This window comes from Gymnodraco acuticeps, unplaced genomic scaffold, assembly GCF_902827175.1.
Source record: "Gymnodraco acuticeps unplaced genomic scaffold, fGymAcu1.1, whole genome shotgun sequence".
In the NCBI taxonomy this organism is placed as follows: Eukaryota; Metazoa; Chordata; class Actinopteri; order Perciformes; family Bathydraconidae; genus Gymnodraco; species Gymnodraco acuticeps.
The window spans coordinates 2,211,806-2,239,515 of record NW_022990021.1 but is presented as its reverse complement, the minus strand read 5'-3'; the positions used below and the strand labels follow the sequence as shown (position 1 = coordinate 2,239,515).

At 42.1% G+C, this 27,710-nt stretch overlaps 1 protein-coding gene across 1 annotated transcript in view; it reads left to right on the top strand.

Moving 5' to 3' along the window:
- The window catches only part of LOC117544793 (cadherin-7-like), a 106,776-nt gene that overhangs the window by 40,437 nt on the left and 38,629 nt on the right, over window positions 1-27,710 (top strand). The window contains exons 2-3 of the mRNA XM_034214216.1: window positions 652-946; window positions 10,466-10,585. Of these exons, the coding sequence (XP_034070107.1) occupies window positions 652-946; window positions 10,466-10,585 (415 nt within the window). The remainder of the gene's footprint in view (window positions 1-651; window positions 947-10,465; window positions 10,586-27,710) is intronic.

Below are 27,710 nucleotides of genomic sequence, written 5' to 3'. Positions count from 1 at the left end.
ACCACTATCGTGTTCCGCTTAAAGACAAATGCCCTCAAGTCATTCTTTATTAAGTCGAACACCACCACTAAAATATGAAAGGTCCCCTATTATACTGTTTCTCATCAATATATTATAGTTCTCAGATATATACAAAACATGTCTCTGAAGTGTTTTGCTCTAAATACCAAACAGATCATTGCAGCATCCCATAAACCCCTCTGTTTCAGCCCTGTTTCCAAAGTGCTGATTCTCTGTCTGTTACTGTAGATGAAAATAAGGAGCCACTCCCCACGCCCCTCTGAGAGATATTTGGTTAAAAAGAACACAATGGTGCTCTAGGAGGAGATTCAGGTGATAAGGTGGGGGGGGGGGGTTACCTTGGTTGGTGATTGGCTAATGGTTACACAAGCCAAAATATCGTTATGACATCATAAAGTGGCCAAAATCTTATCAGCTCATTTCCATACAGTTTTTTCATATAAATGGATCAGGACAAAAAGTGAGGGAATATTTTTGCCTGAAACTTTCAGAATCTACACATGTTTATGTATAAAAAGACATGAAAAAGTGGATTTTGAATAATAGGCGACCTTTAAAACATGAGCAAATGCAATAGATTTTTTAACTTTCTACTGTGGTCCCTTAATCTGATGTTCCCTTTTCTTTCAGCTTCACTCAGATGTAGACAAAGGAGATGGCAAGGTGAAGTATGTGTTAACTGGCGAGGGCTCTTCCTCCATCTTCACCATTGATGAGAACACAGGGGACATCCACGCCACGAAGCGCCTGGATCGAGAGGCGCAGTCCTTCTACACCCTCGCAGCTCAAGCTGTAGACCGCATCACCAATATCCCCGTAGAGCCCAGATCCGAATTTGTGGTCAAGGTCCAGGACATCAACGATAATGAGCCCAAGTTTCTTGATGGACCATACTTGGCTGATGTACCGGAAATGTCCCCCTTAGGTAAGCCTCCCTAATAAAATCCTTTTTAGTTCCCTTTTTACAATTCCCCCCTATTTCTATCCTCTTAGTTTCATTCCTCTTTTCTACTCCCCCTTATACTTTTACTTTATCTTTGAATTGCCCTCGCTCTTACATCTGCATTTGATAATTTTCCACCTCACTGAATTTGTCTTCATCTCTCCCAGTCTTTGGGTCATGGTATGGAATGGGGAGCTTTGCCAAAATGTCATGGCAATCCAGGCAATAGTTGCTCAGATATACTAGTGACTGACATTGCCATTTACAGAGCCACACCGCTAGCATGGCTTAAAACCTTAAACAGCTGTTATATGACTCAGCAGATATTATGCGGTTGATCACATTAGCATTCATAACAGCTTATATTTCCTTTATCTGTCTGTTTTAAATGCTGTCCTGCAGGAAGCCATGGTATCAGAGCCTGTCTTTAACCTGCTGCTTCCAGCTGCATGGTCAAGATTGCCTCTAATATAAACGGGTCACGCTCCACCTCAAAATGCTAGTAAATGCAAATTAGCCACAACAACATCCAGAGGCTTTTGAACTGAGCAGGAGTATAAGGAACAGAGTGGAGAGTGATCTCCATATTTGCTCTTTATATTGAACTTACCGGAACGTAGCTCTTAAAACATTTCATCTGCAATATCTTTTTTTCAAGGGTTTGTTTTTCTCTTTCTTAGTATGAATTTTCCAGTTCACCGTTAAATGCTATTTAAATCTACATTTTGGTTTTGAAGAAGCGGGTGTTACTGAGCGTACAATGCTGTGGAAATGCAATTTCACAGTGTTTTAAAGTCAGTGTATTGTAATGAAGTCTGATGTGCCTTAATTTACATATTTATCACCTCACATATACCAGCACAGACCTCCAGGTTTAGCAATGTTGATGAGTGACGCATGTTTAAAAACTGACTCATGCGAACTTAAGGTCTGAATCAGGCTTGAAGGCCATGGGCATGTTTTCCACAAATTGGGCTCAGAGTTCGTAATGGCTGGTCTTTTCTGGTAGCTCTCTCAGAAAAATGTCTGATCCAGACAAATACATTCCTCTCCATCAATTAAACAGAGCAGCACATACATCCCTAACTTCCCTTCAGCTCCTGCCAGAGGGTTCCCAAAGCACTCAGGGGCATGCTGGCAGCTGAGGTCTAATCACAAGTGAGCTCTGAGTGATGGAATGGAGGCTGGAATTATCTTGGATGTCAATTGACAGCAAATTGTTGATATGATAAACACCATTTTAAACCTAAAGATTGCTGTAGGTGACTGATAAATTATATGTATTTTCTCTGCTTCACGCCTGTTGACTGTTTTTGGAGACATTTATTTAAATATAGTAATTTGCAATGTCACAATGCATCCTCTTGAGGGGAGATAATTCAAGATATTTGATACCAAGCATACATAATGATTTGACAGGCACTTCAATCTGCCATCTTAATACAATTCATTATCAAGATGGGAGCCAGCAATCAGTCCTCTACCAGTGCTGAAAAGATTAGAATTAGATGTAGATTAGTCAGTATACACAATCAACATAACTTCGTCTACATTTGCAAAAGAAGGCAGGACAAGCATCATTCAGTTGAGGATATATTAAAGAATATTTTAGGACAATGTCCACCAATTTTTGACCTAGCATATTTAATCGACAGTATACTGTATATGTTATACTAGGGTTGCCTTTTTTTTAAATGCAAAAGAAAACAGGACTTTTATTTCAAAGTTGTCCTCAGTGACACAAGTCATATACTGTGTAAACAAACAATATAATATTGATGTGATTCTAAAAAAACACGTAGCTTCAGGCTTTTTATCATCAGTTAAAAAAAACACAAACATCAGCATTTTATGGGGTTACCTTTTCAATAAGAAAGTTGAGTTATTATCGAAAAATATGTGTTTTTGCTCCATCATCTTTGTTTTCATCCTAAAGGTATACAATTGACATAAGTAACTCCCGCTATAATTTAAAAGGAGATATTGAGAGTGTGCGACAAACAGTAGCTTGGTTCAATGACTGAAATGCTGTCAAAGCTTTAATATAGGATGGATATTGGGGTATTGTTTAGGTTGTAGGTGGTGTTATGTTGTTGGCAAAACATATTTTTTTGGCCCCCTAAGGCATCAAAAAAACACATGTGAAAAAAATATATATATATTACCACCTCTTAACGCTCTGGAGTCTAAGGGTATTTTCTCGATTTTTAGATGTTTTCTTAAATCACCTTTTAAATGTATTTCTTCTAACATGGCACCCCATGTGTTACATATCAAAATGCTCAGGACAATCTCTGGTCTTGCTATATATGCAAATTACTCACCTTAGAGCACTGTTTGATGAGATAAGTAGCTCAAAAGCTTAAAATTTGACATCCGATTTTCGGAAAATCTTCAAAACTCTTGTGAAAACACAAATGTACTCATGTGATCGAATTGTTTTGGTGTTTTAGATTTGGTTACCAAAGTCTTAGGATCACAAAAGCAGTGAAATATTTGAATTACACTGTATATAAATGTGTTATTCATGTCTAAAATGAAAAAAATTCAATTCGAATTTTGAGTAAAATAGGTGTTTATCACTCTACTTTCACCACAGCAGGGACTGAGATACATTAGGACTGAATAATGACTTCATATTACATACCAAGGTTCATGTGATGTGTACAAATACAAATTGAGCATTCAACCTTTTTTTTCAACCAACAATTTATTATAAATAGGTTTTTTTCAACCAACTATTTATATAAATATAAGAAACTGGAAAATCTAACTATTTACAAAATTGAACATCAGAACATTCAACCAACTATTCATTATAAATGTCAAGACAGTGTTAAGGTCTTTGTCTGTCTTCCAAGACAGTGGGTCTGGCTGCTGTGTAGGTGGGGGTGATGGTGCATGGGCTGCTGTGTAGGTGGGGTGTACAAGTGCTATACGAGACCTCCACGAGACCTCCTTGCTGGCTGGGTTGAAGGTGATGGCTGTGGTGGAGCCTTTGTGCTGAGATGTATCTTGACCTGGTGGCAGCCGCAGATGGAGGTGGAGGCAGCTGTAGTGATGCTGGTCTGCTGGTCCTTGGTGGTGATGGCTCTGGTGAAGGCCCTTGAGCCACAGTAGATCTTGACCTGGGGGCAGGCACAGATGGATGTTCTGGCTGCTGGATAAACGCCGCCACCTGTGGGCCACTAGGCCCAGGCAGCTGTGAAACATCTCTGTAAAACAAATTAAAATGTAGGACAATAATTACAACTAATTTCATTGAAATAAAGTTCAAGTAAAATGTTGCTCAAGCACAAATAACAATGCACACATAAAAAGAAAGTTTGGGAGGTTGGAGAAGGAGTCTCTCTCGATCTCTCACTCACACACACACACACACACACACACAGGTATTTCCAGTTACTTTACATTCAGTATAAAATCACAGACACACATATACATAGGCTACATCTGATTACAAAGTCTCCTCTGTACAGGACGGTAAAATAATAACAGGCACACATATAAATAAATCTATGACAAAGTCTCATCTGTACACAACAGTATGATAAAATAATCGATGGCAAAAACATGTCACTGTAAATGTCTCCGTTGTGGGACGAATAAAGGATTAATTTAATCTACACATGTAATCTCACTTTTACACACCAAGATAACGTTAACACAGAGTAAAACGTTTGCTAATGGAGAGTCTATTTTGTCCCAATAAAAAATTCATGACTCTCGATAAAAAATATATATCAATAAACCTATTGTTCATTTTCGCGGTATTCCCCACACATTGCCAGTACACTATTACTGTAATATTTACACCTACCCATGTCCAAATGGATCCTTGTTGTTGTCTTTGTATTCTTCTTCTTCTTCAGAAGAGTTGAAAACTTCAGGTTCTTCACTGCTGCTAGCGAAACAAATCTCTAGCGAAGTCGGCAACTGAAAAGTTTTTTTAGCCATTTTCTCTGTCTCTCTCTCTCCCCTCACAGACGTAAACTGATGGGAGACACGTGGTTTATGTTTTGTTTACTTGGTGGGTAGGGCCTTAGTGATTTCTCGATGTCCATTGGTCATTTCAGACCATGATGGCTGCCGGCCGAGATTTCCTTGACGGACACACGAATCCACCAATCCCACACAGTGTAAAGTCAAGCTGCTTTGAGCGGCCATATTGGCTGCTGTGCCCTGGTTAAAGTCTCACAGGAGATACCACTGGAAAGCTACTCTTCCAGCGATTCCGCGGATATCTGAATCATATTTCTACTCCTTATAATCGAAAATATATGATTAATTACGTAAAATGATGCGCACCTGGACTCCAGAGGGCTCTTAAGTTAGAATGGTGAACTTGTTAGCGAACAGTTGCCTGCTGCAGCTCGAAACAAGTCTTTTAAACCAGTGAGAGTGTGCCAGAAAACCAAAACAATGAAAGCTCTGTCACACTGCGGGGGGGGGGAACTGCAGAAGATCATTTTCTGCGGGTTAATCACTAAGCACGACCCCTTTCACGTGCACGTTATTATAAAATTATTAATTATACCCACTTTACATTTCTGGGTTTTATCAGCATATTAAATTAAAGCACTTCCTCACACTAATAAACACGCATATCATCATAACCTCCAAACCTCCAACATGTGTGCGCCATACAAATGGAAATGAGCGAAACAAAGGTGTTTTTTTCACATCCTTCAAAGTCAAGATGGAGATGTCCGCATGCATACAGTGGCAGTGGGAGTTGTTCCAAGGGAAACAGTGCTTTGCTTACTACACAGGCGGAGGGGGGAGAGATCTCTGAAGGATTACACAGCTGACTGTCGACAGGGGGTACAGAGCTCAGGCTTAAGGAACCAGAGGATTAGAGTACAAGAGCTGGGAGTCTCGTGTCCAACCGCAGATAAAACGGAAACCAACCACAGAGGAGGAATGCGTTACCCTTCCCACTTTACTTAATCTGCCAGCTCCTGTGAAGGTCTTCATCACAAATCGAGAGAACAACCAGTAGAATAAAAGCATCGCCCCTCTTTGAAAATATCTGCTCAAAGCGATCAGTAAAAAGCAGAGGAAGGGGGCCATGAACCTCTTGTCCTCAATAATTCCTTTATAGATGTCTTTAAATCATTAATGGTCACAGCTCTGCACCGCTGATGAATGGGTTCAATTTAGAGGAAATCATGAATTTAATTAATTAAAGTAATTAGAGGCCGTGCTCGTCCATATACAAGGAGACCTTACGGCCCTGGGATCTCTGAAGACCTTTTGTCTTAATCGTGGCGGGGGTGTCAAATAAAAGACAAGAGGGCTTGAGGACAGTTGAAGGTGTGACAATTGCGAGGCGAGACGATCTCCTGCCGCACGGAGAAGGGCCAACGGAGAGTCTGAGAGCTCATTACAAGCAAAGAGAATGTAATGTCAATTCAAGGCCACAGCTCTTCAAGTGACTGTTCACTAGTGCAATATGCAGCTGTCATCGCTCCTGTCTGACTCCTGAGAGAGGAGACCCAGGATGTAATGTACATTCAAAAGGTGATTATGGAAAGGTGAAGTGGATTAAAATCAAATATAAAATGTAATTGGGGTGTAACTTTAGCATTTTATGTAATAAGTGTACAATTTAAAACATACACATATATGTTCTGTTGTTAGTAACATTGTATACAATATTTAAATTTGATTACATGTGTGTTACTAAGGCCATAGTCAAAGGCAGTGTTATAAATAATCGACTCAAAGAGTAAACATTGAAGATACTTTCTTTAATTTACATATTACTCTACTTTATGCTTCTACCATACATCAGAAAAAACGTATTTGTTTTGGTTTTTAAAACCTACCTGTCTAGGGAAAATGTTCATATATGGTGATTTTAAATGTTAAACTGAAGGCTGAAGATTTCCTTTAAAAGCTGAGAACATTATTTTATGTTTTAAGCTGAATAAACAATTTTAGAATCCTCTTGGATCAGCTGAAAGATGCAATGTCCAAAGCAGAAACAGGGCTTCTGAGATCTTTCAATGAAGTAAACTACTTATAGTAGAGACCGTAAATAGTGAGGTATTAGTTTGTTATTTTATAAAACACAACCTAAATGATCTAAATCTTTTTCTAACGTACTAAACCAATACAATTGAACATTAAAGCCATTAATAAAAGTCAACTTAATGGCAAAATAGTTAGATTTGTTTGCATTCGACACACATACCTACTAACATGTCCACTGAGAGTTACTTGAAAGACACAGAGTAAACAGCACGTAGTTAGCCACTTTCTTTAAAAGTGTTGTTATTCATTGTCTCTTGGCAATTGCAAATAAAAGTGAATTGATCTCAATTCGCAATAATCCCTGAAGCGATGTGGAGCAGGTGTGAATGTGCATAATCAGGTTAATCAACAGTGACAGCTTTGAATACTCATGAAAGCTTAAACAGAAGGTTTTAATATTCATACTACTGTTTTATGTTTTTTTTTCTGTATATCGCATTTCAATTTCAAAGCCCAAGATATTGTTTTAAATGTGTTCTCGTGCTTATTTGACAACATGCTGTTTGTATTAATATAATGGTTACATCCTTGGTTTTAAATTTGCATTCAGAGTGTGCGCTAAGCTCATTGTACTTGACAGTTGGATGCAGCTTGTATATGCAAGTGGCTTGAGAATACCTGTCTTCCATTCAGATTCAAGAATGCCACATTTATTTTCATTACTGGCAGATGACAGTTGGTCACCCAAGATGTGGAATTGATTAGGAAACCTGTTTTGTACACAGCTGCGGGGGAATGAATACAAAAAAAGTCAGGGTCTGATCTATCACGAAGACGGACAAATGTTGAAGGGACACAGATGGGGCAAATTGAGTAGCAGATGACAGCCTCACGGAGCAGAAATAATCTATTCAAATTTCCTGGTGTTTTTCTGATATCCAGTAACCCACCTCAGATTACCTTTCATTCTGGCAATATTGTTAGGACAGGATGTTTGTTGGACAACCTGGAGAGAAAAATAAAACCTCTCCGAGTCCATATTGAATGTTGATTTACAGCCTCTGTGACGTGATTTTAACTATCAACCTGTAATAGAGATTTAGACGTCACCCGAGCTCTCTTTCACACTCTTTCTTCTCGTTCATCCTTTGACCTTGGTGTTTTAAACTACCTGCAATATAACCTGTCATGACTAAGAGGTGATGATATAATCTAGGTGTCCTTCTGCGAGCGGCCTGGTGATAACTTCTCCAGCTTCTCCCTCTTCTAATATATTGTTCATATCCACAGCCAGAGCCTGTTAATTCACAAAGGAGGACTCTAATCTTCAATTTCCATGATCAGTTTCATCCGGTAAAAAGCCTGTCTCATGATAGAAAGTGAGATTTTTATTAGGATGTTTTCTTCAAAGTAAAATATCACCAACTTGCAAGGCAGCACTTTCTGTCAAATGCTACAAAGGCTTGAGATATGTGCAGCTAGCTATTAAAGTGAAATATTAAAGCAGCTTTTTATATGAGCTGGAAAAGGCATTGTTTTTATTTTTTCAATTCCAAGGTTATTTCAAAAATGTCTTTTGTTGATGATTTCATCGCAGCAGGCGTCAGCTTTAAGACCAACTCTGACGTACAGTCTCACAGCAAACCGTAGACTCCATGCTGGTTGATTGTGATAATTTAACAGTTAATTGGCTTTTCTTCCCTTTTATCAGATTCATATCAGTTATTTGGCATTATATAATCTGTAACAATTAAAGAGCAACAAGGCTGATATAGCCGACCTTCTGAAAGCGATGGGCAATGATTGAAGCTGATTATGTTTTCTCTGTGAAATCTTCAAACGCTTCTCTGCCTTTACCTTCCAAGCCACGGCTGTCAGCTCAAGTCACATCAACCGCATTCCAAAAAGCAATAAAATAAATAAATATACGGCGTCATGTTTGATGATTTCTTCTGTGCCTCGGAGGAAGAGTGGGAGAGGACAATACTGTACTGCATGCAGGGACAACAGTTGCTTGTCAGCGGAGTTCATAGTCTAGTTTTAAAAACAAATTGCCTTCTTGTAAACTCGGAGGAAGTTAGGGCAGTACAGGACAAAATCAGGCTTGATATGTTGAGCACACATTTGTTTCCCCTAAAACAAAAGGGATATGAAAATATGCCAATCACTTCTCTACTGTGTACAAAAAATGTTATACTGTCTGAGTTGACTAGTACAGATGTAGACTTGTGTTTATTTATTTAATGATCTTAAAGCCATTTTATTTGACTGAATGTATTAAATTAAGGTTTTCAAACTAAGGTATTTTAAAGAGGCAGACCTCTTAAGTCATATACTCCTTACATTATACTTTTGTCAATTAAAGGCGTTTTTAAATGAAGGGGTTTGTTTTTTACCTTAATAAATCAATCGCAACATTAATGGAATCTGGCTGCCATACCAAATAATTGTATTTCTAACTAAGATGTCAATAAGGTTATTTTGTTCAGGTGTAATTTAAAGGATTATCTCTTATTTTATACTAGATACTAGCTTGGTATATTCTTTTTGGCTACATAACTTGTTTTGTTTGCATTCAATTCAGCCACTTGCTCATTTTTGACTCCACTAAGGGTTATATTTATCCTTCTAGACCAGAAGGTCTGCCTTGCACTGTGTACTAGCACCAGAATCCAACAAAACCTCCTCAACAAACAACATTTAAGATGCGTTTCTCATAGTTAAATGTTCCTCTCCAGAAGCAGTTTATGGACCCTTAAATCAGTAACTGCCTGTGTTACCATCTGTGCTTATATCAACCATTTCCACAAAAAAATAAGAAAAAATAATACAGGCAGAAGAAACGTTTTCCCTGTGCCTTGTTTCTTTCTTTTTCTTAATACATTTTTGAATGTAAAGAGTTGTAATGAGCTCTAATTAGTGGAAAGAAGACTAAATCACTGCAGGACGAGTTCAAACACTCTGACTTTTAGTAGTTGCTGGATCAGTGTATGTGAAGGGCCTGGTAAAAAGAGCACAGATTGGTTACACAACCCATTTGGCTGCTGAATTAGAATCAACAGATTGAAGTTAAGGGAAAAGATGCTTCTGTCTGATCTGCGGGGGGGGAAATGGAAACAATGGCGGCGAAATGCTCCCCAAAGGTTCGCAGTTACACTTTATCCCCCTGCAAAAGCCGGCAACAAACGCAATGTGTTATGTGTTCTTATAGCGTTTGAGGCAAAGTGCCAGCACACAGCACATGTCAGATATGTTGCTGCCGCTGAAGTGCTTTAAACTTTATACAAAAGAAAAAAAAACTCAAAACCAAACACCAGGCCCAACAAAGGAAGTGTAGTAATGACTAACAAGATTATTTACCGCCTCAGAAGTCACATTTACATCGCTTTCACTCTTTTTTTCCCCTCTCTTTCAAGTGGAATTGGTCACATGCTCAGTTGATATGATAACTATTTCCATATTTAGCTCTGTTTGACTTCTTGATGCTGTCTTGGAAACTAATGAAGGGTTGTCTGCCCACAGGAACCATGGTAGTGCAAGTGGCAGCCACAGATGCAGATGACCCGACGTATGGGAACAGTGCCAGGGTGATCTACAGCATCGTGCACGGACAGCCGTATTTCTCAGTGGAGCCCAAGACAGGTATGTGTCAAACAAAATGGTCGTATGGTACACAGATGTGGCCAGTGAGAAAAAAACGCTGGATTCTATTCACAATTGAAAACACCAGTGCTTCAATTTAGCCATCAGCAAATTGAAACATCTGATAATAACATAATAAAGCTTTAATTATATATTTTTCATACAACACATGCTCAAAGTGCTTTACAAAATGACACATCACAAGTTGTGAAATTCCCCTCAGATAATTTGGTAAGAACTTTACAGGTACGTGCAGCAAAAGATACAATTTTAATAGACACAAGGAGGTAAAAGGTATGATAATGAAAATAAAATAAATAATGATTTCTCTCCAACAGATAAGACACAAGACAACTGAATCGATGCACCAATATAAAACCCCATAAAACAAAGGGAACATATAGGTACAAAATACATAAAAAGGAAAAGATAATAGTAATAAAAATGCCATAATTCTAATAAAGGTTTAACGATTAAAATATACAAATATAAAATAAACACTAGAAATAATGCTGCTCCAAAAACAAGTTAAAGTAAATTATGAAAACAAGCTGTTTTCACTTGAAATTAGTACAAACATCTGCCAATAGAACAAGTGAAAATGTGCTTGGTAAGATGTCTTGAAATAAGATGGGATATTTAGATAAATCAGATCTTGTAATTAGCTGGGAGAACTTATTTTGATCTATATTTGACCAGAATCAGGAAATGTTGTGTTACAATGTAAGCCGCAAATGCTCAAAATGTTCTGTTCTCTGATGTCAGTTGGTGATTTTGAAAATAAGTTTAATCTGAGATATAACTCAAAATAAGATGTTTGACTTAACAAGATGACGCATTGTCTAAAAACAAGACCCGATACCTCACTGCATTGTTACTTCTGAAGTTATTATGTCTTATAGCAAGTGTAAAGACATATTCTGACTAGATATTAGACAAATATATTTGACAAGATTTTGAGTTTTTGTAGTGAAGTATTGTCAATTGGTGCAATAATAATAACGGCAATCAGAAAACCGTTTTTCAAAAAGCCTGAGAAAAGGGCTGAAGAAAACTGATTGTTGACTTTCGGGTGTTTTATCCTGAGAAGTGCAGCAGCAGTCCTCGCTACATCTTCATAGCCGGCTCATTAGCCACTGCCCTGCCGAGGCTCGGATACTTCATGCTAAGCACTCTTGCAAATAAACAGAAAAATACAGACCATAATATCATCCCGTCCTCTGCTTCGCTAGCAACACATACACATAGTGCGGGATTTTTTTGTATTACTGAATGAAGTTCCAATTCATGAACTGGTGAAAGCCACTGCAATGCAGAGATTTATGTTGGTTGTTTTTCACACTCAGGCAGCCTCAGAAATATGAGGGATGCTCGACATTCACACACTCCACAGTGACCTGTAAACATTCATGAGCCTAACCACCGGAAAAAATGGGCCATTGAAGAAATATGATTGTATGTCACAAAAAAAGGAAATGACTTCATACTGTGTTGGCATAATGGATTCTGTGTGTAAAGAGGAAAATATGTTGTGAGCATCAAAATGTCCGCACACTTGGCTGTGAAGTCGGCGCAGAATTTCTATGTTGTTTTTCACTTTCTAAGACCTTCGACTAATGAAGCCTCCCGCTGAAGCTTTCATTAGGGAACATTTCCGTGTTTCCATGTTTTGGGGTGAACATTTACATGTTTTACTCACTCTAAATGAGAAAGTTTCTCATGGATACTCTTTAAGCTCTGGAAGTTCCACAGGGACTTCTCTCAGGCTGTAAAACTTTGATAAGTGAATCCTCATGACTGCTTAGAAGCAAATTATTCCGTTGGCTAATTCATGCGTAAAAAAAGAAAAAAGGGCGACCACCTTCCTTGAGATTAGTTTGGTTTGGAACTTGTGAATTATTTGTGCTTCAATGTTTTTCTCAGTTGCTTTCTGCAATTAATTCAGCTGGTGATTAAAAAAGAAATATCCAAGGATACTTTTAAGTCTTATTGAATTTGAAACCGAAAAACTGCTGGTAATTTGCCTTATTTTGCCCAAGTGTTGCCTTTCGCCATATTAGTCCAAGTTGTGATCTATTTACATATTATCCTTCTATTAACAGCTGCATTATCCACTTTGTCTGCGTGCTGAGATAGTCTAATACATTTGTTTGTGATTCTTTGCTGAACAGCTGCCTGTTGTGGATCCTAAACAATGATTAATAATAGGCGCTTAAATACTGTAGAAGGCGAGAGGGAACTGCAGAATCTATTTTGACACTCTTTGACTTTGTCACTCCAAGTGACCTTTCTTTCACATAATGTGTATTTTTCATATTATTACATTGTTAATATAGAAAAATGACAAAACTATTAAAGCACTTTTCAGTTCAAATCTATTCAAGTCTAAGGAGATCACTTATGATTCTAATTTTATTATTTATTGTATTATCCTGGTGTGCATCTGTACTGTCCTGTTGTTCACTCTCCAACAGACATTATTACGTGTCCATTTTATCTTATCTTATCTATTCTAGACTTATTCTCATTTTACTTAACCCTTCAGCATCCCAGTTCCTTTGACAAGTCACCACATACAGTACTCACTTTATTTACATTAATTTGACTCTTACACTAGGTATAGACATCATCTTTTTACACGTGAAATATAACCAAATTAATTTGATATTCCTCCTAACCAATTCCTTTAACAGTTTCCAATACCTACATATTATATACATATATGATTTTACGAGTTTGCAGAGGCTTAAGGCACGGACACACCAGGCCGATTATCGGCGTCGGTGGGCGTCAGGCCGACGATGAGCGTCGACACGCCTTACTCAGATTGGTCTTTTCAGCCGGGCCGACGCCTTTTCGGCCGAAAACCCGCCGATTCAACAATCGACATGTTGAATTGGTGGGTTTTCGGCCGAAAAGGCGATGAGCGTCAACACGCCCTACTCAGATAGGTGTGTCCCGCACTGTCGGGCCGACGCAATTTCGGCCGAATACCGGCCAAAGGCAGTCGGTAAAATAAATCGCTCTGATTGGCTGTTCAGCTAGCGAATCAGTGCATGAGAAGCGAAACGGAAGTGAGGGACCCAAACAAACTATTAAGAAGGCAAATCTGAGTTTTCATTTAACTCCAGCTCTCGACACAGGTTCGGGAAAGCCCCATGAGCTTCTCGTTGTAGAGTGAAAATGGAACGCATGCGCTATTTGTTGTTTGTTTATATCACCCAGTCTGTTCTTCTTCTCTCGGTTATCACGCAGTCTGTCTTCCGGTTGTTGCCTATTTTGAATGAATAATACACACTACCGCCGCCTGCTGGTAAGGCGAGTTATTGCCACTCATGCATGCGCAGTTCGTACGTGCTTCTTGGCCGTCGGCTGAAGTCTTTGCGGTGTGTTCCAGTGCGACACAAGGCCAAAACGCAGAGACGCAGGCGACGCAACAGTCGGGGTCCGTCTGTGTCAGTTCTTTGTTGTCAGATTGGTGTGTCCGGGCCTTTAGCATGTCTACACAAGCATTAATTGAAGGATTAGTAGTTCCTGGTGACAAATATCTCTGAGACCCTGAACACTCACTTCAATGTGTGAAATAAAGATGTCTTTCGAGTGATTTTTAGGAGTAAGAATGGAGTGTTGTCTTAAGCACATAATTTAAAGCTCACAGACAAATCCCACCTTGGTTATCTTTCTGTAGGACAATGGCTGCTTTATTAACCTGTCAAACAAGAGGCAGACACACACACACATACCTAAATGTGCAGCCAGACGCAGCCCTTGGGCCCCTGCCAGAGCCTCAGCCTTCTGCCGCCCATCTCTTCCTGACCACAACTCATTTTACTCGGCTCTCTCTCCAACCACGCAGAAGGCGATTGGATCTCATGGTTATGAGATGCAGTATGGATGTCAGAATTGAATAACATGGACGGCTGTCAGAGACATGTGACTCCATGTGGGACTGTGAAGATATGTAGTTTAACACCTTAATAACAACCAGGTGTAAAAACACAGTTTATAGAGCTGTGTGTCGAGGGGAAAATCCTGCAGGCTTATAGCAGCATTGTTACTGTTTTAAAGTATGTGTTGTTAGAAGTTTTATTCAATAGATTTCATTTTAAATTTCACCCTTATATTGCTCCCTGATAAGCTATTAGACACACATGTAATTGAATTAAATATTAGGAAGTGTTCACGCGGTTCACTTTGTCTTCATCTTAAATTGGTTACCTTTCAAGAAGAACTACCTTGGGAAATAAATAAATTAAGCCACTGAAAAATGCTCTGGTGGTTTCCTGTAAAAATATCCTGTTGTGTCACCAACTTTAACTTCCTTTTACAAACAACCTTTTTATTTATTTGTGATTTTCACATTTGCTAAAAATTATCCCACCACTTTAAATGTTTCAAATCTAAAAGCAACTGATCTTGCTTTTGCTACTTTGTATTTTAAGATGCATTTGAATGATCACCAAAGACTGAAAAATGAGCCTCATTTAGTTGGAATGCTGATACAGCATTCCAACTGTCTGTTATGCTACGCACGAAATTATTTATTATTCCGCCGGGTTATTTTGCACCTCTTCTTCTCCCACATTCCACATCGCAGAAACTCCGTTCAAACATCAAAACATTCAGCTCGGTCGGGAATCGATGGCTATTACTTTTCTTATTCATAACTTTCATAATTCCAGAGATACATCCCATAATTCATCACATTGTTAACATGGAAGTCAATGGAGAAACTCTTCAGACTTGAACAATCTTCATGCAACTTCAACTGCTAACTGCTCCTACTTTCACTCAGAAACCTCATTCCAACTTTAAAATGTTACACATCTTTCCGACATTATTCGTGTAACACAACTTTTTAATCTGATTCGTACTTTTAGAGATATTAAACATTGTTCAGACCTTGGTAAAGAGGCCTTCTTCAGATTTAGAGTGCGTGATGTCACAGAGTGGAGGACAGATTTAATTGTGCCTTCATATTTTCTTTTAAACCTGCCATAATTCCCAAACCCTACATTCCTGAGACATAATTTTCCATGAGAAACATAGGAAAACTACGGAGCACCCTAGGGGACATGGAGAAGAAAAAAAAAAAAGAAAATGTTTTGCGAAATATCGCAAAACCTTTGCGCGATCTCGCAATACTTTTGCGAGATAACTCATGAACATAACGTTGTAAAAATACAAACAACATGACTTTACAATCATAGCAAGGTAGACAACGAGCTACAGAGTCGTTTTTATCAGAACAGTTCGATACGGGCAGTCATCCGAGCTAAACATCAAGAATTGGTCACAATCTGCAGCTTGAGGAGGGAGGGGAGTGCTTAGGGACCGTCTACAAACTGCAACAGGGTTTTGCGAGATCTCGCAAAACTCTTTATTTTTTTCTTTATTTTATTTTTTTCTTCTCCATGTCCCCTAGGGGGCTCCGTAGAAAACATCTCGTAGCTTTAAAAGAAAAATTAAAATAATTAAACAAAATGCCACTTGAGGGCATGAAATGACAAAAACTATAGGCTACTTACGTAACCCCAGTTCTCAGAGTAACATGAAGTGAGATGTCTCACTATGGGATGCGCCTCATCGCGGAGCAAACAGAAGCATCAATCTCATTACGCCAATCCTGATTGGCTGGAGATCTTGACGTCAGCGTCAGGGAAATCACCCCCTATAAGTAGCTTGCGCCACAACGCATGCGCCACTCAAAATAAGCACCTCTTCTCGCTTCACCATAGCAAGGAGGGCCGTCTGGTGAGACATCTCACTTCATGTTACTCTGAGAACTGGGGTTACGTAAGTAACCTATAGTTCTCATTCATAACACTCCGTTCGATGTCTCACTATGGGAAATTGTAGCTCCCGTATTGCCAGACGAGCTTATCTCGAAAATCACCAAACCAACCAGAACTTAACAGGTAGAGCTCTGACTCAACCAGGTGCCCAGCACTGCTTGAGTCACACTGGGAGCAGAACGTCCAACCTGTTAGGAGGCAGACAAAAGTGAGCGGCGAGGACCAGCTCGCCGCTGCACCAATGTCTTTGATGGGAGACATCCTGGACAGAGTCCAGAATGCAGCCAGACTCTGAGTCGAAAGAGCTCGCGGACCCGAGGGTGCCTGCGAACTCTGACTCGTATGAGCCCCAAAGCAATTGCTTCCACAGACCAGTGGGAGAGCCGTTGCTTAGTAACAGGCTTGCCCTTATAAGGGTTAGCCCAGGACACAAGGGGTTGGTCATTATGACAAAGCACCCTTGATCTGTCCCTGTACGTGCGTGAAGCACGGGCTGGACACGGCAAATCCGGCGGCTGTTCCCCGGAGGAATACAGTGGCGGGGAGGATGCCTTAATGTCAAATGTGGTACCCGAACCGACCGCCTTAAGATAAAGGCAGGGTCAGGCTTCAACCACACTCTGTTTGCCCCGGGGCAAACTGAGTGCATGAAAACTGTACAGATAGTGCATGAGTGCCGCTGGCTCGCTTGGCAGCTGCCAGGGTCAGCGTCATGTCACACTGTATTTGTACCACTCACGGGCCAGGCCCATAGAGCCAAGTGCTCTGGGTGTGGGTGAAAGATCGCCCCCCCCCGCTTGGGACAGTATGTCCCTGCGTAGTGGGAGCTGCCATGGCTGCCCGCACAGCAGCTGATATATCTCCACTAGCCAGTACATAGCTGGCCAGTGCGGAGCTATCAGGATAAGTGTGTGGCGTTGCTCTCTCACTCTGGCCAGACGCACCCACAGCTGGCTCACAATCCTTGGATGTAGAGTCCAGTCTGCATAAAGTGGTATACCTCTGGACAGTAGATCTGCCCCGAGGTTCATCACTCCCGGTACGTGCGTCGCTCTCAGAGAGAGGAGACGCCTACCGCTCCATAGGATAAGTTTGCGCGCCAGTGTGTGTAACTGGAGAGAACGCAAACCCCCTTGGCAGTTAATATATGATATTGTGGTCGTATTGTCTGTCCTCACGAGGACGTGATGTCCCGTGAGGAAAGGCAGAAAGCGTTTTAGGGTGAGAAACACCGCTAAAAGCTCCAGGTAATTTATGTGCGCCCGCTGGAGGTCTCTGCTCCAGAGACCCCTCACCGGGCGACCTTCATAAATACCTCCCCAACCTGTCAGACATGCGTCCGTGGTGACCACTTTCCGTGAAAGGACAGCACCCATAGGCACACCTCGTACTAGAAAAGTCGGGTGCAGCCAGTGGCGCAGTGCCATTACGCATTTCACAGTAACCATCACTCTAGTGGGTTTAGTTTTAGGGCGGCCACCCAGCGCTGAAACTCCCTCATGTGTAAGCGTCCCAGTCGTACGACCAGGATGGCTGACGCCATGAGCCCCAGCAATCGCAGGCATGATCTGAAGAGAACATGTTTGCGCAGCCGGAAAAGAGCGAGACAAGCTCTGAAAGCTTTCACTCTATCCGCTGACAAGCGAGCTGAAAAGGGCACCGAGTTCAGGTGTAAACCCAGGAAGAGTATAGTCTGCGCGGGGCACAACATGCTCTTCTCTGTGTTTATTATGAAACCCAGGTTGAGCAGGTGCTTTACGAGGACATTTGTCTGCGTAACAGCCTCCTGCTCCGACTGTGCGAGAAGCAGCCAGTCGTCCAGGTAGGTCGCCAGGCGAATACCCTGTTGTCTTAACGGGGCTATCGCGGCTTCCGTACATCGTACAAACACCCTTGGACTGAGAGACAGACCGAAGGGGAGTACTCTGTATTCATAACAGATCCCCTGAAATGCGAATCTCAGATATTTCCTGTGTGGGTAATATACTGGGATGTGAAAGTACGCATCTTTCAGGTCGACTGATGTGAACCAGTCGTCTTGTCGCACGAGCCGCAGCAGAGATGTGTGAGTGAGCATTCTGAACTTATATCTTCTTAGATATTTGTTCAGAGCCCTCAAATCAAGTATTGGCCGAATTCCGTTCCCTCCCCGTTTGGGAACGAGGAAGTACTTGGAATAGAAGCCACCCTGACTCTGCTCGGCGGGTACAATAGATATAGCCCTCTTTTCTAGGAGAGAGAGAATCTCTTTCTCCAGAATATGGGCTGACTCTCCTCGGGCCTGCGAATGCAGAATGCCCGAGAAGCGAGGGGGGGTGACAGCGAATTGGAGTCTGTAGCCCCGTGTTACTGTCTTGAAAACCCAAGCAGATGATGTGAGCATCTTCCACTGCATGCTCCTTAGAGCCAGTGGAGATGTCACATCTCTTCCCCTCTGAGTCTCTATTTGTTGTGTTATGGGGCCCTCTAGTGTCTGAACACAGTGGTGCCCCCTTTCGACAATCCCCACCGACACTGCGCATGCGCATGACGGTGGTGCCTTCACAACCCCAGCCGGCACTGCGCATGCGTGTGTCGGTGGTGCTTTTAAAACCCCAGCCGGCACTGCGCATGCGCGTGACGGTGGTGCCTTCACAGACCCGCCTGTAATCCGCCTTTTGAGAGATGCCGAAGCTGCTCTCAGAAGGGGAACAGTTGACGGGCTGTTTATTGGTTTTATTGTTTTTCTTATCATTTTTTTGAGCTGCGCCCTCGGCCTGAAGCCTGGATGCGTCAGCGGCAAATGTTTAATGACAGAGGAACAAACAGATTTGTGACATGTGTTTTTGCGGACTTGAGGATGGTGTTGAGGCATCTCTCGAGGCGGCGGGAACACATTTAGAGCTGGGGAACCGTGGACTTCCAGCTCTGTCACGGAGGGGAGAAGGAGGGGCTGTCACGCCGCTCGCTTCTTCTTCCTCCCCTGCTGGCCGAAATTCTGGGTTGGCTGCGCCAAAAAAATTCCCTCGGGAACGATGGGCATATCCAGCACATCCTCCTTTTCCCGGTCTGGGAGGTTGGTGAGGTTGAGCCATCTCGCTCTTTCCTGCACCACCATGATCCCCATTGCCTTACCTGTGGCCTGGACGGCGCAGCGTTGGACACGGAGACAGATGTCTGTGACCGCTGCCATCTCGTCCAGAGTGACTGCCCCCGGGTTACCCGACAGGTCCTCGCAGAGCTCCGCTTGGTAAGCGGTTAGCAGCGAGGCCACATTCAGGGCCCTGGCGGACAACGCTGCGGCTTTGTAGGACCGGTCAGTCATTGTCGACTGAAATCGGTCCGACTTTGCCGGCAGCGTGGGGTTCCTGCTTGGTGACGGGCCCATCCTCGGTAGGAGGTGGGCTGCTACCAGCGGTTCCATGGGCGGTATGCGGAGCAGGCCGAGCTTCTCCATTCCGTCACAGTCTAGGGAGGAGGCACCCTGGATTGGGACCTTGTTGCTGAAGGGCCGGTCTCTCCACGAGACCGACACCTCATCCAACATCTCCGGGAAGACCGGAAGGAGTTGCCTCTTTGTCCGCGCTGCTTGGGGAAAATGTTTCCCTTCGTAGCGGGACCTGGAGGACTCCTTGGCCATTTCAGGCCACGGGATGTCGAGTCTGGCCGCAGCGCGTTTGCACACGGCCTGCAGGTCCATACTCAGACAGGGCGAAGCTGGTGTGCTATCGTCTGGGAGAGCAGCCCTCGCTCCAGGCTTTGCAGCCTGAGCCGATGACATGAAGATGTCCTCTTCATGTTCATCCGACTCGGACAGGAGGAACACCGAGGCGTCCTCTTCGTCCTCGTCGTAGTGAAGCTCGAGGACATCCTCCGCGGGTGAGACCATGGTGAGGTCTAACCGGGAGCCCCAGCTCGGTAAAGCGTGGGTTCCCGTTCCCGCGTGTCTTGCCGCCACCGGGTCCCGGCCTGCCAGGGCGCGGGAATCCGGTTCTGCGGCCATCTCAGATACTGAGCCCCAGACCGACATGGAGAGGGGTTCACTCTCTGTGGCAGATGTCCCCGCGTCTTGACTGCCGGCCGGCAGGTTAGAGGACATGGGGGGTTCCTGCTCCGACAGGCTAGCTTGGCGTGCTAGCCGTCGGCGGAGGCTCTTTACGGTGAAGCGGACACAATGTCCGCACGAGCCGGGGTTGTCGATAGCGCCTCGGGCGTGTTCCAGCCCGAGGCAGGACGAGCAGACCTGGTGTGTGTCTGTGCCCGAGATCTTCAACCCGCAGCCGCAGAGTCGAGCCACCGAGTCCCTGACTCCTCTGGTGTGAGGGAGAGGGGCGTCCATCTTGTTCGCCTCGTGGCGTGGAGAGGACCCGCTCTCAACAGGTAGGTTGGGAGAAAAAGAGGTAACCACCCTGTCCTTAATCCGGAGAAAAGGACGGTGTGGGTCTTTTATTCCCGGAGAATACTGACTGGTGTGGCAGTATGCTCCTTTTAATCCTTTCCTCCTCCGTGGGGAAGAGAAAATAAAAGACTTCCTCGCTACCGTGGTGTCGGTAGTGAGGGAGCAAGCTAACGCTAGCTTGAAAAAAGTCAGACCTAGCTTACTTTCCGGGGAAAGAGAGCGGCGAGGTCGATTTCAACAATAACTAGCGTTAGTAATTACCGTCTTCCTGCGAAGCAGAAGGAGTAGCCGGCAAGCGCCCGTCGACCGAAATGGATATTTGGGTTCAGTCTGTGGACCGTGAAGCTTGTCCGGCTACCATAGAGATGTGCTCTGAAGCGAGAAGAGGTGTTTGAATGGCGCATGCGTTGTGGCGCAAGCTACTTATAGGGGGTGATTTCCCTGATGCTGACGTCAAGATCTCCAGCCAATCAGGATTGGCGTAATGAGATTGATGCTTCTGTTTGCTCCGCGATGAGGCGCATCCCATAGTGTTATGAATGAGAACTTTCAACATGTCTCCATTAAACCCCATTGTAAATTCAGCCTCATCTTTCCCCACCACAGCAGCCGCACACCTTTAGTTAATCTGCCAAAAAGGCCACATTATTAACCCGAAATTACACAAAAAGTACACTTCAGATGCTCAAGTTCCTTGACATGCTTCACCCTTCCATGGAAACACATCCCTCGCCATAAAACACGATGTTGTCGTAACGCCTATGAAAAGGGTCAAAACAGCACCACACTTCAGATAATGGTTAACGGTCCAGCCCTCAACAGCTCTACGTCAATTATGGGGTTTCATCATATGCCGTTTCCATGAAAAGATGATGTCGCTATAACTCCTATGAACATTTTCAAAAAGTGCTCAAACTTGACATGTGTGCTAACAGTCCAGCCGTGAAGACATCTACGGGACAGTTTTGGGATTTCTTCAAATGACGTTGCCATGGCAACACAATGCTCGCCATGAAACACGGTTTTCTCATAACTTCAGTGAAAATGCTCCAAACGGCCCAAAACTTCACAGGTTTGGTAACGATGCAGCCATCAACGCATCTAAGCGTATTATGGGATGTCATCAAATGCTGTTGGCATGGCGACAGATCATTCGCCATCAAGTTAGTTTTAAAGTTTGCAGTTCAAATATTCTGCTGCTTTTCCAAGCCTTTTTACTTTATTTTCTTCTCTCATCACACATTCAAGCCCCCAGTGTTCATGTATCATTTCAATCTAAATTATTCACTTTCTTCTTACACATTACATTTCAGCATAGCTGTTTAGCGTCAGCTTTTCAGGATTTTCAGGATTTCCCACTATTAATTTCTTCAGGAATTGCATTCTCTAGTTGATCATGTTGTCTCCAAGCAGTCATTTCTTAAACAGTGACTGATCCAAACTTAACCACTTGCATCTGGCTCTTCAATGAACTTTAACAAAGTTTGCCAAGGACACTTGAACCCGATTCTCGATGATACTCAAGTGAGACTTCATGACACCAATACCAATTAGAGCGAGAGCAGACATTTACTTAAGTGATGTTCAAACAGCTTGCCTGGCCCATAAAGTAGACATTTCTCTCATATCATGTTTTTCTTAGAGACATTCCGCTCAATGACCAGAGCTCATACTCCTTGGTTGCTGACGTGTTTTTCATTAAGCTAAGTGGATTCTTTAAACCCCAAGGTTGATATTTCTAAAGCTTTAATGGGTTATGATTGCTCACTGTAAGTGGCCTGTATTCTGCAGTGGATTGTGATTATAACCGGTGGTAATATATGCTACATGGAATTCTATGTACATACTTGAAACCATGCAGAAATGTCCTTTTGATCTCAGTCTTATTTTGTTTTGTTAAGCTCTCAGTGTGCTTACATACCTACATTGCATCCTCAAATGTAAGAGTGTGTGTCCTTGCACCTTGACACTATTTTACTTTCATTTTAATTGCAAAAACACAAAATATGCTTGTACATAAATATAATGTATATCCTGTATTCCTTTCAAAAGCACATACTCCTTTGTATATTTAACCTTCAAGATGAGCACATTCTGAAGATTTTATTTATGCTTTAAATGAAAAGTTAAAAACACAATGCTTGGATTTTTACAAAGTAAATACATTCCTTTTAGTAAGTATACTTAGACAAGTGTAGTACTTAAGTTCAAAATGCAAATACTTATATAGTAATAATCATATAATACTGCTGGTACCTTTTTATGCTAGTTATACTTTATATATTATTATATTATACTATTTTTGTATGCAAATATTGTACCTTTAATTCCAAAACTTTGATTTGACAGCTTTGGATACCAACTTTAAAGATTTAGATGATCAATTATTCACATTATCAGTGGCCACAAGTGGTTGTTCCCAGATAGTGACAATATTTGCCTTGATTTTGAAGATGTAATAGTAACATTGAAATGTTAAAGTATGGCATGTAAAATCGTTTTACAACATTATCTAGCATAAGTTAACATTATATAATGTAAGGTACTGGTCAGACAAAGTGGGCTGTAGCAGAAAAAAATATCAATCAATCTTGGTTGTTCATTTTTAATCCGTCTTGTAATTAGCTGTTTTCTAAGTAAGTAATGTTGTAATGTTTATTTAAAAAGACACATAGTCTCAGTTTAAATGGCATTATAATCATTACAGGTGATTAAAATGATGTCCGCCTTCAGTTCTGTCTGTGAAAGGGAGCCCATTGTTGGTGGTAACTGTTAGTTTCAACATAATGTCAATACCATGTATCTTTCACAGTGCACTCTGGGGCTGAGACTCCAGCTTTTCAGACAGCAGACCTGGATTAAGTGTCGTTGGATGAGCATTGTGATTCTGTCTTTGCAAGTTACTAATTAGTCCCATTTGCAGCTCAGGCCTGGGCAAGAGCAGAGGGTGACTTTGACAAAGTGCCTGGGCTGAGATACACTCTAAACTCTGAATTGCAATACTGCAATAGCGATTAAGTGGCAGAGGGCTAATGGTCAGGGGGGGGGGGATGCCTGTGACCTGGTGTTGGTAGCATCATGGTTCTTTTTCGCTTAACAACTCTGCTTCTTAATCCCAAATTGAATCTACAAGGTGCCTTTGGGAAAAGTACTTAATCCTGAATAGCTCCAATAACTTCCGGTTAATACATAATGTGGGCAAAATACATAAGTTGCTTCGCCTAAAGCTGCTCAGTTAAGACAGTGTTCGGTGATATATATGGATTGATAGCTTGTAGTTTAGTTTGAAGGTGATGCTGAAATTGTAAAAGCTGTTAAGGACTGCGTTCTAATTGATGGCAGGCTCAAGGAGGTTTGAACAGCTGCCTCCAGCTCCATACACCTTGGTTATATGGCAAGTCCTTTAAAGACAATTATCCGCGCACATTAACACTGCCTCGCACGCTCACAGGCCTCAATGGCAGGAATAACAAGAGAAGAATTGAGTTAGTGGAAAATGCCAGGTGCTTGAATGAGAGGATTAATTACACTCTGAAGGGGGTATTTAAGATGTGACATGGCTTGCCTCTCAGAGCATCTGAATATGACAGGCATTCAGGTGAGAGGGGCCTGGGCGGACCCAGCTTTGTCTCATCTCAGACTGGGAATCTAATTAAACCGAAATCGCTGAAATAAAGGAAAAGGCCAGGTTCAATCCCAGTGCAATCATCACGTTGGAAATGTTGGCGCACAGGTCAGGGGGAGAAGGATTTGCTGTGATGAGCCTGTGATTAAGATATAAGCATGGGCTTTTTTTTTAGACCTTTCTTTATCCCATTACTTAAAAAAAGTGTGTTGCTGTGGCTCCGTTGAGAATAGAATAGAATAATAGAATCCTTTATTATTGTCATTATAGAGGTACAATGAGATGAGTAGAGCTACTTGTAAAAATACAAAAAACAAACAAGAGACGTACAACATTCAGGAGAAGACAACATACAGACTGTTAAAGACTGTTGTGTTTGCGACGGCATTACATCGAAACCATTCAGCTTAAGGCTAGATATCAATCTGGCTGACTCCTGTAATATAAAAATGGTGCAATTTTTCAATTCTAATCACCAACAGCAAGCACCACCTGGATGTGTACGCAGCGTAACATTAGAAAAACATATTGTTTATAACACTTGGGTCCTTTGTGTTGTGGCCCCTTGTATCCAGTTATTAGAGCATGATTCTTGTAACGTCACCCAGTAATAAACCGCCTTTGCTAGAGGTTTTATTCCCTGTTTGTATGGCCTGTTATTGTGTTATGGGATGTATTTTTGGTAAGCGGACTGCCTTAGGGTCACAGCAAATCACATACTGCAGCCTTCATGTTTAAGTGTTCATCACCTTCATCAGTACCTCTCATAGCTACACGCAGAGCCAGGGGGTTCCTCCGAAAGTCTCGCACTTTTTATTTCCTCTTCCTAAGACATATGTCAAGTATCTGGGCTTTAGCGGGGGAGCATGGCCCACCCGTCTGCCGCCAGTGGTGCGCAGACAGCTAGATAAATGCGCGGTCTACAATGCGTCAGGCTTTGCACCGGAGGCATGGAGTCAACGGCGTAATGTGAGGCCGTGCCGTGATAGCAGCAGGAGGATTTTAATCATCGCCTCTCCCCAGGAATGACACCAGCGCCGCACGGGGTAACAGAGATAGAGAGCGGGGAGGCTGGCACCCAGCAGACAAACAGCAGTCTTGTAAACAGCGCCGTGTGGATTAGTGGTGTCGCTCGGTGAAAAGTATGTGTGCTTCTGGCCAGGCGGGAGGAGAAACATGTCTCTGTTTTTTAGGGGGCTGGAATCAGGATTCATGGCATCATTAACCACCAGCTAAGGCTCCAACACTGATATTAAATAAGTATATCAATTGTCTGTGAAGCCTATATATGGTTTAGAGAGAGCATTCATTTGTCTCACTGCTGTCTGCAAAAGCTTAACATCTTTTCTACTTTATTTCACCTTTTAGGAGTCATTTTCATTGCAGAGGCTATTATAATCCAACCATTATCCTGCTTCCTACTTAGTTTTGCTTCTGGCAGATGTTTAAAGATGGCTCTTTCAAGTCTAGACATGCCTGATTTGTCCCTATGGCCATGTTGTATGGAGTAGAGAACAGAACAAGTTTTGGCTCAGTTTGTATCAAGCAAGCATTATGGGAGCCTTGCTGGATTGAAGGCTTGAAGTAACCTTTGGTGATAAACAGGGTTCAGGGTGTCACTGCTGCAGGCCCCGGAGCAGTGGTGGTGCTCTTTAATTGGCTGTGAGGTTACACTTCGGGAGGAAGCAGCCTGAGAAGTTATGAAAGGATTGACGGAGGACTGAGAGAGATAACGAAAGAGCAGATGGGTGAACATCCACAACACTGAGACAGATGCCTACATTTCTGGTACAAAAGTATAAAAGTAAAACACAGATGTTGTTGAGGTTTAACTAAAGGAGAGAAAGGTAACTTTATTTTCCCCCACTGTTGCGAGACAGCACCACTGTTCATTATTCCATGCAGGACTGAAATGGCATGTTTTGCAGAGCAACAGCAAAAGATTATTGCTTTATTGACCACCGTCATCCCACTGTAAGCCCACTGGCAGGGACTTAGGAAAAAAAGAAAGTGGACAGCTCACTATAATTTAGCTAACTGATTTAGTTAGAGTAGCCAATAACAGTTTTCAGCTGGAGGGACTATAATGACGTTAATAAATGATGGCAGAGAGAGAAAATTAAACACTTAATGGAATTGTTTATTTTCAAGTAGGACTGCGGTTGACGGTCAAAGGCATCTTCATTTTTCTCTTGAGGTCCTTCGACCCACTTTCCCTGATTTGTTTGTCCTTCCTTCTTAGTTGCTGGATTGGGTTTGATTGCAAATACCCTGTGTGTGTGCGTGTGTGCGTGTGTGTGCGTGCATGGACCACATTTTAATCATTCAGAAATCTTCAGAGGAGATTTATTTATTTAGCATTTAACATTCGTTTAAAGCACCCAATTAAAACAGCACCTTTTTCAGAGTTATAACAATTAATCAAAAATAAACCTTATATTGCTGGGGATTTATCAGAGAATTGTCTTCGTAAACTCATTCTTGAGGATTCCTCGGTCAAGGGCAGAGCTGATTGTGAATTCTAGAATGCATCCAATCTTTTTCCTTTTCTCTACAGATTGGACTTCAATTACATGTCAAATGTCTGGTTAATTTGAAGGATTATGATACATTCTCCAGGTGCTAACTCTAAGCAAGAGCCGTGCTTTGATCTGCTTAATCAGGCTGTGAATGCGATAAAGCAACCAAAAACGATTATTTATTCAGAAAGTGTGTGCTGTGGCTTTGTGTGTTTCATAATGAGAAATCTTCCATGTTCTGTATGAATCTTTAATAAGTGCCAATTAATGATAGAAACACATTGTGTGGGAAGTCATTAACTTTGAAAGCAACAGTGATTGCTTTTGAAGGATTAGTGCACTTTTTCTTTGCATTTGTAGTCAGTAGATAAAGTTGAGATTAGAAAACATTTAAATAATGAAAATATTTCCCTAGGCTACAACCTTTCGAGTGTTTGTGTATGGTTGTCACATCTTGGCAAGCTGTCTCTACAGCAGCTCATGCACAAACGGAGAAATGCCAGTCATTTGATGCCAGTGTTGTCACATCTCTGATCCTCTTCTGATGACAGATCAATCATGACAGGAGGACAGACAGATTATGCCTTCCCTGGTGGCTAAAATGTCCCCTTGGATGCGCTCCCTTTTCTGACAGCGTCTTAACATTAACCTCATCATTATGCCAGACTAAACTATTTGGATTGAAAGCACACGAACAGTCGACTCACAGTTCATTGCTGTACTGTAAACAAGCTACCAGCCATGATGGACCTCAAGTCATGTGCTTTCATGATCACTGCTTGAAAAGATGACGTGAAAATGTTTTTCC